Source organism: Pholis gunnellus (genome assembly GCF_910591455.1).
Source record: "Pholis gunnellus genome assembly, chromosome: 18".
Classification (NCBI taxonomy): Eukaryota; Metazoa; Chordata; class Actinopteri; order Perciformes; family Pholidae; genus Pholis; species Pholis gunnellus.
Genome location: NC_136545.1, coordinates 12993689 through 13011786, shown reverse-complemented (window position 1 = coordinate 13011786; position 18098 = coordinate 12993689). Strand labels below are relative to the sequence as shown.

The window sequence follows — 18098 nt, the reverse complement described above, 5'->3', positions numbered from 1 at the left end:
TTTCTGGTGCTTTCAGGGGCTTAACATACACTTGAACTCCCAGTTGCAATAAGTGAGAGAAAGAAAGTCACATGCTTCTGCCAAAACATGTTGATGTAAAATGGTGTTGATGCATTAGAAATAGTTTGATAGATTACATTTTTTTATTTAAATTGAATGCTTTTAACTTGAATTAGGGCTGGGTGATAATTCAATATGATAATTCCTCCTCTTTCAATTGAATCACATTGTGATGAAATCATATATCGAGATGTCGTGATACACATTATTTTGTCTCAATTTATAAGCACTACTAATTCAAATGTATCAGGCAATCTAATTATCTTTGCACTAAAGTTCCTAATAGAATGAGGAAATAGTCAGTACTTTTCATTTGTCAAGTATTTATTTTATACAGGAGCAAACAAAAAAATCAACTTCACCATGTGGTTATTTCAAAAAGACAATTTATTCATTGAATTATCTGAAAAGAAATGCTTAATTTTGATTTATCGTTATCGGCTTTTTTGTAACAAATTTGTACTTTCATTACAGAAAAAGATTATCAGTGTAAATATGTGAAATAGTTGATGGGTAAATGGTGTAAGAACCTAGATGTGTTGGATTGTCTTTAGATTTTCTTACTGGTTCACTTGCGGGCCAGCTGACTGAATGAATGTTGGACTGACTGAAATACTCGTATTGAGTATTGACTGGCTTATAAAGACCAGGTGTGAAAAAAGGCTCAGGGTTTGGATTTAGAGCATAAGGATTTAGAGAGTGTTGAGTGAGTCATTTTTAATTAGTTCCTCAATACTTCAGTCAGTAAATACTTTTTAGTAGCACCCTTAAAGGAGAAGACATCCCGTTCATTCTTCCTCTTGCTCTTTATTATTCCGCCGTCCAGACTTTTGCTTTGCAATCAACTACTTCTGCAAACTTTAGAGCTAGAAACCTCAAGATGTTAATGTTTTTAAAGGAAGTCGATGGAACTCTTCCTAGTTCGTTGGTTTCTGCAGAGCAATAGGAGGCTAACACGTGTTCAGGTGGAGGTTCTCCTCAGAAGAAGACTCTCTGTCTTGGCATTGTTTTCAAAGGAACCAGCTCAAAGCCACTACTATGTAAATGACACTGAAATATGTGTGTTTCTGTATTTGTGTGTATGGCAAAATAACAGTAAAAACTATAGCACCACTTTTGCAGTCATTTATGAATTTGACTGTTACTGTAATATGTGCTTCGGTCAGTAGTAAAACAGCTTTTAGAGAGAGATGAGATCTATGCAGACTCATTGATTGACTACTTTGCACTGGAGCCATTCAAATGTGAATGCACCAGAAGACTGAGACAGTATCTGATGTCATGTTTAGTTCAGTGTTATTTAAGTCATTTATTTGTGCTTTTAAGATGAAAGTTCAGGGGTGGCATCCCGTCACTCACCCTTGATACATATTTGGATTACGGAATAATTCGCATTTTCTCCTTTGAAACATGTTGTTCTACATGTGTCTGGAGTCTCTCTAGAGACGGAAAGCAGAGAACACGTGAGGCGTGTGAAGGTAAAACCACGGGGAGGGGGCGAGAGAGAAAAGGAAGAGAAAGAGAGAAAAAACACACGATCAATAGAGAGGATGGTGATACATCACAGCAACAGCCTTCCAACAGATCCTTTCCCTCTTTTTTTTTTTAATTAGGACCACAGACATCAAGATAAAAGCCAGTATTCACAGTTATTATTTGCTGTTTTTCAGGACTAACAAGAAATCAAATTCTGCGATAGACTGATTTTCTTTTTTGTCTTTGCCTCCTGTGCCCATGGAGAAGGCGATGTGTGTGTGTGTGTGTGTGTGCACAGTTTGTGTCCTTGAGCACCTTTTCATTGTGAATCCATATACATAGTTGGAGCAGTATTTGAGCACAATCATTGTGATAGCAACACTGGCTAAAACCACCCACTGGGAGCCACTGAATAATACATCAAGCTAACTGCATCCCCCTTATGCTCGTGCTAATACTGGTGTGTAATGGGTGCGTGCAGGAACATACGCACACACCTGCGTGTCTGACGGTATTGGTGTTTTGGTTGGATTTGTTTGTATGGAATAAAGACATTGTGCCGGTGCAGTGGAAGGACTTTTTCGAGCATGTGGACAGTGTATGTGTACATGCTGCTCATAAGAGGGTAAACATCCTCTACATCGGTCCACCAGAGCACTGTTGACTTTCTTGTTGTTCCCAAGAGATCTGTTCAGAATATGTAGGAAGAGTTAGTCAGCTAGAAAGATGAAGATAGCTCATAATAGTGCTGCTGTGGTGGCAGACAGAGCAATTCAAGTACAGATTAAGGAGATTAATCCCCCAGATTTGAGAGTCTAAGAAAAATGCTATCATGCCTGCTTAGTGCACATGACTGTTAATGATATCTAAACAAAGGTATCACATCACAGGCTTTAGATGTCTCCAACAGTGGGCGAAAAAAAGCTTTGTGTGCACATTTCTTTTGAACTGTTTATTGCTTTCCAACTCTAATCTAATCTTGTTTTATGTTTTACTCCCACGGGGTTAGACATGAGAGCGCGTCCCCACAACCCGAGATAACCATTCCTGTTTTGTGTGCACGTGATTGTACACACAGATGCATGTGTGTCAAGTCCATGATGCATGTCGGACATTAACCAGCTCCCCTGCTGGCTGCCTGGCTGGCTGGTGGTGCTGTGATGAGGTGCAAAGACACATGTTGTCACATGAAACCAACACAGTCTCTTTACCCTTTTTTACATTTTTTCAGTGGCATTCATGCGATGCACGTATGTCTGTTGTCACATGTTGTCCTCAACATGCATACCATGTATACACATTCGCGCACATATGATATCATATATTTTACAGTGTTTTTTTTTTTTTGCTGTTAACGTTGGCATACAAATGAAATAGACACACAGACGTACACTGTGGGTGTGTTCCTGATTGATTTCACCATCAAATTGTGCTCAGTAGCCACCCATTAAAACTCTGATCTCATCGATATGTGTGCAGCAATTGTAGTGCGTGGCACTGAATTATTCACCTGCTCCTCTTTCTCTCACACTCGTTTTGCTCTCACTCCTCATCTTACACTGTATCTTCCCTTCCTTGTCTTCCTAATTTCCTCTCTATCCTTCTATTTTCCCCTTTTCCATGTCTCGTGTTCATGCGTTTCCTTAATTGCTCTACCTCTAGCGCTCACTCTTGTCTCCATCTTTTTCTATTGCTGTCTTTTTTTTCTGCCCTGCTCTTCCTCCTCTCACTTCTTTTTCTCAATCCCCCACCACACACCCCCTCTTCCCTCCCTCTGTCTCTCTCTCTCTCTCTCTCTCCTCTCTCTATATCTCTCCAGTACTGTCAGCCCTGAGGCGAGTCTCAGCCATCACTCCTCTTCATTTATTAATACCTGTACTCATGCAGCCCAGCACACACAGCTGCCTCACATCTCTGTCCACTGTTCTCGCACACATATATACAAAAAAAAACACACACTTGCACGCACGCTTGCCGAGTGCACAAATGTCCCCCGAGGATGCAAGAAGCCCTGTGTGTCCACACACTCACACCCGCTTACTGTGCAGAAAAATGCCCTTTGTGAAAGGACAGGGAGCATCAATCCACCAGCTGCGTCAGCCTACAGTTTGATGCTCCTTTTGTAGTTATGCTTTTCCCTGTATCACATTTAATTGCACTTTATTGCAGCTATAATAGGTCTTCGGTCATAATAGTTGCACATTAGTTAATGAAGACCGATTGCCTCTCTGTACACAATATTTAATTTGAAATGATATCATATTCATCAGTGGCCTTATTTGGCCTCTGCTTTATAATGTATAAGGTAGATTTAATTGAGAGCACCAAGGTGAACACTTTTTTATCAGCACACAATACTTCCTGAAATATCAAAGGTGTTGAGCCACTAATTCTTCTGGTTCACTGTCTGATTTTGTGACGGAGAAAGAGACAACGATACAAAGAGACAACCGATGATTTTCAACAGCGATTCCCCGGCATTTGGCAAGAGCTGCCGTTTTTTACGAGGGGTCTTGAGGGAGTCATGTTTTTGTACTCGCATCAGTCCCGATCAGTCCTCACACATCTCATAAAAATATATAAACAGAATTATCATCACAAGAGGGAAATAAATTCTAATGGATGCTTCATTTCACAGCCTTATTTAATCTGTACAGGGCAGCCGGAGCAAAAAGTGTATCACGGTAAAATACATACAATCTATCAATCAATCAATCAACAATCACCCTATGAACAAAAACCATAAAAAGACTTCCTAGCTTATTTGTCTTAAGTGCCATTAGCCGTGTCTATCAATATAAGTAAATTGAAGAATCACTGCAAACACAGAAGATAATTGGAGCATTTCTCTTTATGCTTTCAATAGACTCGATGACTGTTGCATAAGGGCACGTCAGTTAGCTGGACTGGTGGTACTCTTGACTTGCAGCTGTTCCCTTGAGCTTCCCCATGCAGCTATATATAGCTCTTCATATGTGTAATGATGCACTGAGGACAAGGTTGGAGAGCAGCGGCATTGAAAGCATTTTGACTCAGGCATTGTACAGATGTGAATTGTGGAAATGACAGACTAGCGCTGTTGTGTGTGTGTGAGAAAGAGCGTGTGCCTGTATAGGTGCGAAGGCGACTTGTGCTTGTGTATGCTATGTATGCACTTTAGCTCTGCTCCTCCTCCTGTGATTGTGCGTGATTGTGTTCCAACCACCAGATATGAGGGTGTATTTTTCCTCCGGGAGCATCAGGAATGTTTATGAAGCAGAGAAATTGGCCTCTTCTTCTCTCTTCGGGTACACTCGGCGCCATCTGGAGGCTGCCACGGCCAACATCAAAAGATATTTGGCTCCCTCAAGACTGTGTTTAGTTCTGCCCATGAATGACTGTGTGGAACTGGCCATTTTATTGAATTTGATGATCCATTACAGCTCAAATGGAGGTCCAGCTCCCTCAGGGCAAAGGAGATATTGCATAGGCAGCAGGGTAATCACAAGATTACAGTACCTGCTGACTTTATTCTCAGTCTGATATATACAAACCAAGGTGGTAAGGAGCTTTATAGATTAAAAATATACATCAGTGAAGCCATCTTGGTTGTTTAATGATGTCCAGCCCGCCCACTGGTATGTAGATTGCAATAAGGCCCCAACAATTCCTCCTCTGAGATTAAAAAAAAAAGGAGCAATGCATGATGAACTATGCCTGGGCTGTGTAATAAAGAGAGCGCTGCATATGTAAACATGTAGTCGCCACAATCGGTCATAAGCAAATGAGGATTTATACCTGCAATAAGGAGCCCGTGTGGGAAATGATGAAGATGATCAATGTCGGTAGAGCTCAGTGAGGCTCTTGCAAAGTCACATTGTGAGTGTTGTTCTCTAAATTGCAGTTTGGAGAAAAGCGCTCATCGTCTGTCATGCCGCTGCCCGGAAAAAATCAGCGTGTCCGTGTTGTACGTTTGTGTTACAATAGATGTGATTTATGGGTTCATCTCACATTTAAAATAATTAAATGTGATTTTGATTACATTTAAATCTCGATTCAATCTCGTGAAGGGGAATGTTCATGTAATTGGACAACGAGATTCTGTTTTACAGTGCAAACTCATAATGCCAATTAATACAAATGTTTCATGGTGTGAAAGATGTTGTTGACATCTTTCTATGATCAGCTCAAGATGTACACACAGAGAAGATGTACACCACTATATTCCTGTACTGTTTCTGCCTATACTGTGGTCTCACGGTCGAAACCATTTTCTGTCTTCTGTCTCCAGTGAACACCTATCATGCTCCTTCTCCTTCTTCCTCCACGGAGAGAGCAATGTGTGCACGAGTGTGGAGATCGCCCAGCACCAGCCTGCATACCACGTCACAGAGCACCACATCCACCTCGCACAGACCTCCATCACACCAATACAAGGTAATGGCGTAAGGCTATTGTTTTTTTATTCTTATTATGTACACGGAAACAAAACAAAAAGTATGATGAGTAAGCATGCGCTTCAATGAAGTACATCCAGACATGCGTTATAATAATACAACATGCCAGAACTTACAAAACCTGATGTGTAATGTTGTAAAAGTAGTAGTAGTAGTGGAAGTCTTATTCAGATCCATTACTTTAGTAAAAGTGGTATTACCACATTGTATAAATACTCCATTACAAGTAAAAAATGTTTAAGTATGTAACTATTATTAACAAAATATATTTAAAGTATCAAAGTAGCTGAGTAAACGTAAAACATTTCCTTCTGAATTGTTGTGGCGTAAAAGTGTAAGATAGACTGAAATGGAAACATTTAAGTAAAGTACAAGTACCTCTAAATTATAATTAAGTTCAGTAATTGAGTAAATGTAGTCCGACATTCCAGCACTGCAAAACACTGGTCAAGTTCCTAATTTTATGCAGATTATATGTGCTAATGTTGTACTCGTTACTGCTTAAAACAGCAGTACTGCCAATCATATGATTAAATGAAATGAGATTATTATGGGCAACCTTCTGCAAACTCATCATATTAACTGTTGACCACCTCAGTGTGTATCTTTGCTGTGCAATATAATGAAATGCAGCAAAATGTACGTAATTATTTGGGTTACTGATTAAACCATTCTTAGTCTTTTTTTTTTATCAAGCTTTTTTATGCTGAATGACTTATTTCCAAGAAACTTATGAGCACATCTCTGGTAAATAATTAAAGAGGTGCTTTTGTGTGATTCTTTGTGGAGAAACTCTGTTTTACAGAATTGTCGATTAAATCAACTAATTGATTAGTCGACAACGTCTTATGTAGGTTAGTCGACTTAGAATTTCTTTGGTAGAGTTCAGCCCTACACCCTGCTTTCCCTTCTTACAATCCGTTTTATCCACCTGCAGTTATCCTGAGTCCATACGGTCTGAGCGGCACCCTAACAGGTCAGGCCTTCAAGATGAGTGACCCAGCGACACGGAAGCTGATGGAGGAGTGGAGCTACTTCTACCCCGTGGTGCTTCCGCAGAAAGAGGGAAGTGGAGAAAAGGCAAAAGAAGAAGCAAGCCAGGCCTATGACCGCAACTGTCACGCGGCAGTGGAGGTCATCGTAGGTATGGAAAAAAAATCAACACGTTTGCTGGATTTAAAAGAGTGCAGACCCTCCGTCTCCACGCTGTCTCCCGGGCAGTTTGAGCTGAGGTATTAGTGGATGGGGTGCTACTGAAGTGTACTTTGGCTGCAATGATCCTCACAGTCGTTTATCACATCTCAGAGTGGAAAAAGGGAAATGACTGAATGGGAGGAGAGAGCAGGACAGACCGTATGGGAAGATATGGAAGTCAAGGCAAACCCCCCCCCCCCGGGGAGTTACTCTAACAGCTTTGTCCAATCAGTCTGATCCCACAGTGTTGGTTTGACCTGATTATAATCAAACCTCGTATGGATACCAATAGCTTTTACATCTAAGACGGAAAGTCTGTCTCGTCTTTGCTGCCTGAAACGATAGTGAAGCAGCGAGGGTGAAGGGATTTAGGATGATGTGTTTTATTTGAGCAGTGACAGTGTGTGAATACATTAATGGATAAGGAGCAAGTAGATTGCATAAAGTATATAGATTCTTATATCCTTTTCTTCAGCAAAATATTAATGAATGATTGGTTGCTCAATATATTTTAGGCATAATCATTATTTAAGGGCTATTGCTTAATTAATACAAATGCTTAAAAACTAGCTGTTGTTTTAACGGACTCCAACAAATGGTGCTCAACAAACCTTGCTGGTGAAAATGAGTAGCTGCCACACTTTTGTTTCACAACGGTGACTAATTCCCTTCTCCTTTTCATCTTCTTAGGAGGAGTGAGGATGACCTACCCAGCTGCTTTAGTGCTGATAGCCCAGGGGGACCTACCACTGGAGCAGTCTCCACCTGTTGCTGCAGCTCAGGGCCTCAGCAGGGAGCCAAACCACTGCAGCGTGCCGCTCACACCGCCAACGTCACCGCAGCAGCCCTGCTCAGGTAAAACACACGCAGAAGCACCTTCATACAGGAAATTACATACACAATTATTCCATGCTTAGTCCTGCATTTCAACATCTGGTCCACCCTAATCGTTTCAGCGGACAGCGGCTTTGTGACGTCCATCTCCAGTGTCCCCACGCCAGACAACAGCATGGGGGTCGCCAGCATCAGCCCAAAGCATTCTGGGAAGAAGCTAACCTGTCAGGTAGTCCATCAGGCCTGGAGGGAGTGCTATCTCAACCAGCCCCAGCAAGTGTAAGTTCAACCTTCGCTGAGTTTGTTTCCAATGTCTGGTGTGATCACTGTGGAAGTGCAGCGATGCGGTTGATCTGGCGCCCTCATGGATCTTTTTGTTCCCTGCAGATTGAATCCGCCAACTGACATATCGCTTAAGAAAGAAGTGCCTAATGGAGTAACCACGTGGGACTTTAACGATCTGGGAGCGAGAGCGTCCTGCAGCTGCTCCAGGTACCGCAGAGCAACATCCAAGCTGTTCAATATCAGCATTATATTTATACCACACTATACAGTGTGACCAAAAACAACAACAAAAACTACAACTAAAATACTGTAATTAATTTGAGTCTAAGTGTCTGATCACAGTATGAACTTTAATAAAACCAAAGAATACTGCTCAGCAGTAGAGAGACAGGTGAGGACAATGAATGGGAGGTCATTCATTATTGTGAAATTAAAGCTACATCTCTAACAATTAACTTAAAGCAGGTTTTTACTCGTTTATTTTTACTCATTTTTCTTCAACCTTGACTTTGTTGCAGGTTGAAGCAGCAGAAGTTGAATCTGACCACCACATCCACTGCCAACCCCCAGAATAGTGCCAACCCCACTCAGTCCTCCGGCCCGTCATTATACCCTCCCTCCCTGCCCAAACACAAGACCAGTGACAAGACGGAAAAGGCTGACAAACAGTCCAAGAGGCCAGCCATGATCCCCTTCCACCATCGTCTGTCTGTCACGCAGGAGACCCCTCTGGAACAAGACTCACCAGGAGGGCCTCAGCTTGGGGGTCTTGTGGCTCTGGAGCCTTCCATGGAGCCTCTGGCTGCTCTGCCAAGCTGCAAGTATCCCAAACCTCTCTCCAATGGCAGAAAAGCCCCGGATTCCCTTCTCCATTCGCCAATGTCTCCACTTCCTCCCACACTCAGCCCACACCCCCGAGTGCAGGACCCAGACGTCCTGGATGGGCCTGTGGATATTCCTGTCTGTCAGGATGGGGCTTTAGGGCTGGGGTTGATTACCAGCGAGACAGCAGTGTATACAGCCCTGCTGAGGCAGAGGGAGAACGGGGCCGGCTGGTGGAGAGGCTTCAGGACTCCAAGGACTGATAAGACTGACTGCAGACCCTGTGAACTCCCCACTGATAAATTAGAGGAAGTGAAGACAGACACAGCCACTGAAGGAGCTCTGCTAAAGAGGTAGGAGCGAGAAACCACAGCAGTGTTTGCAAAACAAAAAGTTGGGAGAGGAAGAGCAAAGATTAACTTAGAATACAGATAAAGAGATTCTATAGGCTTCTGGAAACATTGGACAGTGCTACCTGAGCCAGAATCATACTAGACACAAAACATCAACCATAAAAACTGGGGGATTGACATATCCAATGGAAGCATTGATTAGATTTGAGAGGAGTTAGTTACGAGATAAGATACGAGGCCAAAAAAGAAACCAAGGAAGACAGAAAGAAAGAACTACTACCACACATTGCTTGATTGCGTTTGTCTCTTTTTCTCCTCCAGACTATATACGCAGACTCACAAGAGATTTAAGATCTCAGATGAGAGGGTGAGGGACCACATCGACACTTTGGGCCTGTTCCAGCAGCCAGGTGTGGAGGCACTGCGGGAGCCTGGGGACGATCCTTACGATTTCAAGGAAGGAGACATTGAGTACACGTTCTCCTCTTCCAAGAGGTTAAAGGGTCAAGGACGAGAACCCAGCAAGAAGGCCAAGGTAGGACACCGTTTAAAGAAGTTTAAAAACACAATGCAGTGATTCAGAAGAACAGCTGGACTTCGTCTGAGAATATTCTTATTTTATTTCTTATTCACAAGGGAGACGAAATCACCAGCAATGGAGCACTGCCTGATGGGAACGATGCTATGTCCATTTTTAACTCTGCTCCAAAATCAGGTGGGACATGGCCGCCACCGCCGCCATCAACATCATATACATATTCTACATTATACTGACGGCAATCAATATTTCACAGTGCAATTAGTGATGGGCAATGTGAAGCCATTGTCCTAAAGTTGTTCGTGTGTTGTTTTAGATGAATCGGGTCAGGATGATGGAGCTGCCAAAGCCAACCCTTCTCTGACCAGAGAAAAAGATCTGGTGGTCAACATCTCTGATCTCGACAACATATTTGATGAAGATGAGGAAGAGTTGGGGGTGAGGCGTCATGGTTTATGTACTATAATCTGACATATATGTATTTTTTCTTTTAACGAACAGCATGTAAGATATTCTGACTGACTCAAACACAGTTTTTTTTTCGAGCAAACATTCTCAAATTATCTCATTATGTTTTATGCTTCAATATTCTGAGGCCTCCATTATTATGGGTAATAATTTGTTTTTACACATAACTGTTTACCCCAACCAGCACTCTACCAAGCTACCAGTATCAACAGAAGATCGTCCTCTGGGGAAAGAAGGGAGAGTTGCTGTACCTTATCCATCAAGTGAGTCACTTCCATGAGTATTTAGTGAAATACATTTCTATCTAACCACAGTTTTTAATGTGTTGTCCCATTACACCTTTGTAAACTACTTTCCTCCCTCTCCTCCTCCTCCTCCTCCTCCCCTCTCCATCTCTTTTCCATATCTGTCTCCTTTCAGCAGTAGCAGACCTCCAGAGAATGTTTCCCACCCCACCTTCCTTAGAGCAGCACCCAGCCTTCTCTCCCATCACGATGTATCGTGACACTCCAAGCCAAGAGCCCCCTGCGCCCAGCGGAGCGGCTGACCACCTGCTGCCTTTAGCCTCCTCCCACTTTACTGAATACAGGATGGAGATTGAGGAGGGCATGGCCAGTCCCAGGCAGGAGGATCTCAAGGTGAGGAGAGGTGGATGGATCCCCGATTAGCAGCCCATATGGCTACATCGTCAAGTGTGAACAGAGGAAATTACACTTTTGTATGATAATGAGGACTTTGACTGGTTCATTACTTTTATTAATTACTCTTATCTATTTAAAACTCTCATCAAGGGGAAGTCGATACAAGGACTTGTTGACTTGAGAGCTGATCAGGCTCACACATCATGTTGTTTCACTGATACCTGTAGCTTGCTAATTATCTATCTCTGTGTTGTGAGACAGACATCTGTACTGACTACAGTTGGTATTATGGTAGCGGAGTTGTTGACATTAAGCACCTGATAGACTCCCCCTTTATGCTCTTTTACTTTTTTGTCTATGTTGCTAATTGATTAAATGATATTTTCCACTCGTATCTTCTCTGTCCAGCCACAGATAGGCTCCTCCATGTTTGCTCCACTCGCCTGCTTACCCAGCCAGAGTCTACCACAGCTCAAGATTACCGAGCAATGCTACTATCGTCCATCGTGGGCCCTCTTGCCCAAAATGGAGCATTTCCCGGTCATGCATTCCCAGAATACCACTTTCATCAGAGATGGATACACGTGAGTAGTCAGCTGTGACGAGCTTTTATGACTAACAGATCTTCAATGTCCATAAATGTAATTGTGCTATCATTGTATAAAAAACAGTGTTGTGCTGGGGTTTATGGTTTCTAAAGGAGTACTATGTGAGGTTAGCTTTTTATCGTCACTAGAAAGAGTGCTGTTCTCTAAGGATGCTCTGTTTGGATGTAAGGAGCAGCCTCTTGGAGCTGCTGCCCAGACATCTGAAGTAATCATGTTTGTCTTTCCTTTTAATGTGTGTGTTTTCCAGAAACATGCCAAGTGTCAACGCCCTCGCAGACCAAGAGTACGGCCAGATGAGTGCCACCACTGCCTCTGTGAGCACCACCGCTGGCATCCTCCCATCTCCTGCCACTCCCCGCTTCTCTGTGCCCACTCCGCGCACCCCTCGTACGCCAAGGGGTATTAACGCTGCGAGCTCTGGGCAGGGTTCAGTGAAGCAGGATGGTACTGAGCTCAGCTCACCGGCCTCCACGCCCTCCACCAGCCTGCCTCTTAGCTCCGTAGATCCCCTAGCTCGGCCAGGACCCTCCCTGCCCGAGGCCCACAGCCTGTATTCTATCCTCCTGCTCTCAGACTCCGTACTCAACGTCTTCAAGGATCGCAACTTTGACAGCTGCTGTATCTGTGCCTGCAATATGAATGTCAAAGGAGCAGATGTGGGGGTGTATATCCCTGATTCCACTTGTGAAGACCAGTACCGCTGTATGTGTGGCTTCAGTGCCATTGTGAACAGGCGGCTGGCCCATGGCACGGGCCTCTTCCTGGAGGATGAGCAGGATATTTACGGCCGGACTTCTGAGGTAGGCCGGGCGGCCGAGAGAAAGCTGGCTCTTTGCCGGCGGGATCCAACTATGGGTGACCCCAGGGCCAAGCGTGCACAGGACGCAGCCCCCGCCTCTCCGTTAGTCATGGTCCTTCTGCAGGAGCACTGTTCCCAGCCTATTTCCTCCCTGGCATCACTGCATCTCCCCCTCAGCTGTTCCTGCCATGGCCGCAAGGGAGCCCTGCTCCAAAGCTGGATGTCTGAAAAGCAGTGGGCGGATGGGAGTGATGCCTGTGTGGACTGTTACAATGCCTTGGAGCAGGGGTTGCAGTATGTGGATAACCCCACAGGAGGAAAAGTAGATTCAGCTATTGTCAGAAGTACAGCTCTTCACTCCTGGCCTCATACAAATGGTAAGAAGGGGTTTGAAAAATATACAACATACAGATAATTGAATGCATCCTTGGGATAACATTGTGTGATCAACTCCCTTAAATACAGCCCTACTTCACACATCTTTAGTGAGATTAGTATTTTATGTATGTCCAGCTGCCTTTGTGTTATCTAATCTATGTATTGATGTGTTTTGTGTGTGTTCATTTGTTTTTGTTGTGTATGGAATCATGTTAACTTAACATGTGTGCATCTGTTTATCTCCACAGTGGTGGACATGAACATGTTGTCGTCCCAGGACATGGTCCGTATGCTGCTATCTCTGCAGCCTTTCTTGCAGGATGCGATCCAGAAGAAGAGAACAGGACGGACCTGGGAAAACATCCAGCATGTTCAGGGTCCACTCACCTGGCAGCAGTTCCATAAGATGGCCGGGAGAGGCTCCTACGGTGAGTCAACACATTCTTTGTTTTTTTTTCTCAGAAAACAAATCCTCTGTCTTAGTAGTTTACTGGATGCTACCTGTAATGCTATAAACCTCTAAAGTGGTAGTCTGGAATGCACAGAAAAGTCATAATTTGACTGTAACTAACTTAAAATGTTACTTTTTCTAATTTTCCAAGGTTCGGAGGAGTCTCCAGAGCCCTTGCCCATCCCTACAGTGTTGCTGGGCTATGACAAGGACAGGGACTTCTTGGCATTGTCCCCTTTGGCGTTGCCTTTCTGGGAGAAGTTGCTGCTGGAGCCGTATGGGGGCCAGCGGGATGTGGCGTATGTGGTGCTGTGTCCCAGTAGCCCTTCTCTGCTGGCTGCGGCCCGCGCCTTCTTCCAGGAGCTTAGCTCTGTTTATGAGGTAAGAGATTGAAATCTGAATCGGAGGTGTTGTAGAATTTCAACACATATTGTAATATAATGTCATAAGTGTTTCTAATGAGGGAATTAACAGAAGCTTTGACTCCGTTTCCAGACGTGCCGCCTCGGGAAGCACCGTCCTCTTGCCAAGGTGTCCAGCGACGGCCTCGTGCATGTGGGAGAAGAAGTAGAACCAGAAAAGCTGGAGGAGCTGGATGTGGACCAGTGGGTGACCGGACCCTGGGCTGGACAGCAGCACACCGACAACCTCAGCAAACTTAAACTCTACGCTTATGCCTGCAAGCAGCAGCTTGGTAAGAATATTCAAACGGACTAATCTAATCTAATTCATAAAATATCATTCAGGCACTTCTATTGCACTCTATCCTATTTTTGAAATCAGTATTTTGAAATGATTATTTTCCTTCTTGCAGGTCCCCAGCTGTCAGCCCTTCCTTTGGACAGCAGTCTTCTGTTGCCTCCCAAAGTTCAGCCTCCTTTAAACCCCACTTCTTCAACCCAGCCTGCCTCTTCTGGGCAGCCTCAAGCTTGGGGCCCTGAAGGTGAACAAGCTCCAGGGGCTGTCGGTTCAGGAAGTGCTTCGACCCCGACTGCAGCAACCTCAAACCAGACAGGGGAGACAACCCAAGGTGCACCCAGCGACTCTAAAGGGCCTTCCAGTGCCGCTACACCAGCCAACACACCAGCAGAAAACCCTGAACTGTAAGACCCAAATGAATGAGAAAATGACTCGGATTTTTGCCCCACACATTTGAGCTATTTGAATAAAAGCACAACTTCTTTCTCCTCTTGCTTCCTCAGCACGGCTGAGCAGGCTAGGATCGGCATCCCCACTGTGGCCGACACAACGGACAGCCTCGCTAACCCACCAGCTATTGTTATTTACATAGTGGATGCTTTTCTTAGCTCAAGTGGAGCGAGGAATGAAGGGGGAGAGGAAGAAGAGGGTGACGAAGTGGAGGCCAGTAGCATTTGGCTACTAGGGCTACTTCGCTGCTACACAGAGATGCTACAGACTTTGCCTGAGACAATGAGACCTGCACTGGTGCTACAGGTAAGAAGTCTGAGATTTATGCTCAACAGAATCAAATAGAATTCACTCTTGCTCTTGCGATCGTCATCTTCTCTTTCCATCTTGCTTAGGTGGTGCCGTGCCAGTACCTTCTCCAGCCGGCCAGTGGGGAGAGCCATTTCTACCTGCAACATCTGCGCTCCCTGTCCTTCTCCTGCTATTCCCAATGCAGACGTCTGCTGCCACAACTAACACACATCAAGTCCCTGACTGGCTTTGGTCCAGTATCAACTGTTAACTCTGTGCTTAAAGGTCCAGAGGTGGGCATGAGAATTGAGCAACTTGTGTCGTATTATACACTGAAAATGAGTGTAATATACTTTGCACATGCCTATGTGAATCCTTTTTCCTTTCTTGAAATCTGAATTTCCTCCTCCAGCATCCCAGCCCACTGCAGCTGTACACTCCCGCCTTCATCCTTAGTCCGACCCGTTCCAAGCAGCCGGAACCAGGGGAGATATGGGCAGAGCTCCCTCCCAAATACAATGTGCTCTTTGTTGGATACTGCCTATCACATGACCAGCGCTGGATCCTTGTGTCCTGCACTGACCAGCAGGGGGAGCTCCTGGAGACCAGTATTATCAACATTGATGTACCCAACAGGTGAGGTTTATGGGCCTGATTCTATGCACAGTTGTCCTTTTTAATGGTTCTTCTTTTGTTACTGTTAGATAGTGCGCTGATATCTCGACGTATTTCATTGTTGTTGTTTTTTTCACTTCAGAGCGCGACGTCCCAAGGTTTCAGCCAGAAAGATGGGACTGCAGAAGCTGTGGGAATGGTGTATTGGCATCATCCAGATGACCTCACTGCCATGGAGGATTGTGATCGGTCGATTAGGCAGACTGGGGCACGGAGAGCTGAAAGGTGAGTGACGTCCGTGCAGAAGAAACCGGGCTCTGATGAATACAACGTACTGATGAGTCGTGTTCAGAGGATGTAATGAGTACCTGTTTGTTGCAAAATATCATTCTTTTCTTTTATCCTAATGTGGATAAAACATTACTTCATAATCACTTTGTTTCCCAGAGTTCACATACTGACAAATATAAATGAGTTCATTTGGAAACGTACAGTAAGTAGGGCCATTCATTCAGCGTGAACTTTGACTCATCTTATTTTTGCTCTGGCACTGACCAGTTCCCTAATATCCATTTATAGCAGCTACACTCCTGGGCCATATACAGGTGCAAAAACCATCATTTTAGCCAAACGTATTCTAAATTGTTTATTACATGTTTTATCGCTTATGTTCTATGGTTTTATAATTCTCATTTTATTTGTTTTCTCTTTTTTCCTTATCCTTCAAGATTTTGTTAAGAAATTAAATCTATTAAATCTATCAATCAACCACGTTTTATTTAAATAGCACCTTTCAAACAAGTGCTTTACAAATAATGTATGATTATAAATTAAGTTAGGAGAAAATGAATACATGCATGAACAATACAACCCTGAATATATTGATCATGGTAAGACAGTAAAAAACTTATATACAGTATATATATATATATATATATATATATAATATGTATACAAACTTATACCATTGCATAAAAACATGTAAGACTAAGAATGATAAGCAATAATAATAAAAACCATACAATTATAAAAAACTACATAAAAGCCAGTTTGAATAGAAAAATATCAATATTTTCAGCTCCTCTCAGATCCTCTGGAAGACTGTTCCAGTTCCAACGCAGCATCACCAAATATTTTTACTCTGCTTTCTGTTATTTGGAGAATGATATACTAAAACACATTTCATATGGCTTTTATCTTTTTTTTTCTCACTTCCACATGTTTCTCCCACCCTCTCTCTCAACCAGACTGGAGCTCACTCCTCGGGGAGCATTCCCTCCATTCAATAGGGCGCCAGCTGAAGGAGGCTTGTCGAATGTGTGGGATCTCAGCCGCGGACTCCCCCAGTATCCTCAGTGCCTGCCTGGTAGCCATGGAGCCACAGGGTTCCTTTGTGATCATGCCCGGTTAGTAGCCCGTCCACTCTGTGAAACTGTGATTTCATGATGAGGATCTTTATGGTTATAAAAAAAAACAACATCAGATATTGCAGTGCACTAGAATTACATTGCTTAGTGATTTAAAAACATACTGTATTTTTAAGACCTTTTACAAATAGACGCCTCTCCTTTGCTGCGTTTCTCTCGGCCTTCAGATGCAGTCACCATGGGCTCAGTGTTTGGACGCAGCACGGCTCTGAACTTGCAGACGTCACAGCTGAACACACCTCAGGATGCTTCCTGTACACACATCCTAGTCTTCCCAACTTCTGCCACCACCCAGCTGGCACCCAGCTCCTACCCTACTGAGGACAATAATGGTAATAACTAGCAAAATAACAGTCGTACTGTGTTATTATTGTAACATTTCCTATTTTGTCTTTGAATATAACAGTTGTACTGTGTTATTATTGTAACATTTCCTATTTTGTCTTGAGACAAATGCAAATAACCCCTTGTTTAAAATGATTTAGATATTATTTTGTACCAACAGGTGGCATCTTTGTGCTAAAACATCTCTCCCCACAGTCACAAATGGCTTGTGCAAAACATGACGAAGTTCCATTTAGCCTAAAGACATGCCCCTTTTGTGGGAATATTAACTGTGTTGGTGTGGAATGACAACAAACTGAAGATGTGTTGATGTTAATTACCAAAGTTAAAACTCATTGGGGCTGTGCTGACATCGCTTTTATCTCTTGTTTTCACCCCCCCTCAGACGACATGTTCGATCTGCCCTTTCCTGATGAACTGGAGAACGACATTGGCCATGACATGATGCTGATCACAGGAAACCTCCACCCGTCCCCCAACACCTCTCCTGTGCCCTCACCAGGCTCTCCGTCCGGGATGGGAATGGGATCACATTTCCAACACACCAAGGTGAGTCATGAGCCGGTGGAGAGAAATCACCCTAAAGTGACTTGAGCTGTTGCAAATGATCCCTCTTACAAAGGGAAATAATGATGACATACTCTGCATGTGGGGAAAAAAAAACATGCTGCTGTATTTACACCCTACAACTTAGACATTCATTTTGAAGAGAGAAGGAAAGCTGTGTACTGCTGTGACTTTGCACAAGAATCATACAGGGTGTGATCAGACGTAATAAAGCTCGGCAACCTCGAAATACCTATAAAATGAAGAGCCATATATCACCTGTAGAGTATATCATGTACAGTATAATAAGCGTTTTGATTGCTATGTACAACTGTTAATTACATGAATGTTTTAATGGAACTATAATGCATACCTCAGGTTC

General features: G+C 43.6%; 1 protein-coding gene across 3 annotated transcripts in view; it reads left to right on the top strand.

The window, feature by feature from the left end:
• Positions 1–18098, top strand: part of LOC306710296 (mediator of RNA polymerase II transcription subunit 13-like) — a 70295-nt gene that overhangs the window by 48191 nt on the left and 4006 nt on the right. For 2 of the 3 annotated variants that reach the window (XM_079178738.1, XM_079178736.1), the window contains exons 5-28: positions 5807–5952; positions 6910–7116; positions 7857–8021; positions 8123–8279; positions 8388–8492; positions 8804–9460; positions 9782–9995; positions 10097–10175; positions 10315–10436; positions 10651–10729; positions 10887–11104; positions 11516–11691; positions 11963–12891; positions 13141–13320; positions 13495–13724; positions 13839–14037; positions 14158–14446; positions 14546–14798; positions 14888–15076; positions 15196–15419; positions 15541–15683; positions 16646–16804; positions 16993–17157; positions 17556–17719. In XM_079178738.1, coding sequence (XP_079034864.1) covers positions 5807–5952; positions 6910–7116; positions 7857–8021; positions 8123–8279; positions 8388–8492; positions 8804–9460; positions 9782–9995; positions 10097–10175; positions 10315–10436; positions 10651–10729; positions 10887–11104; positions 11516–11691; positions 11963–12891; positions 13141–13320; positions 13495–13724; positions 13839–14037; positions 14158–14446; positions 14546–14798; positions 14888–15076; positions 15196–15419; positions 15541–15683; positions 16646–16804; positions 16993–17157; positions 17556–17719 — 5449 coding nt within the window. The remainder of the gene's footprint in view (positions 1–5806; positions 5953–6909; positions 7117–7856; positions 8022–8122; positions 8280–8387; positions 8493–8803; positions 9461–9781; positions 9996–10096; positions 10176–10314; positions 10437–10650; positions 10730–10886; positions 11105–11515; positions 11692–11962; positions 12892–13140; positions 13321–13494; positions 13725–13838; positions 14038–14157; positions 14447–14545; positions 14799–14887; positions 15077–15195; positions 15420–15540; positions 15684–16645; positions 16805–16992; positions 17158–17555; positions 17720–18098) is intronic. The other variant, XM_079178737.1, reaches the window with a different exon arrangement.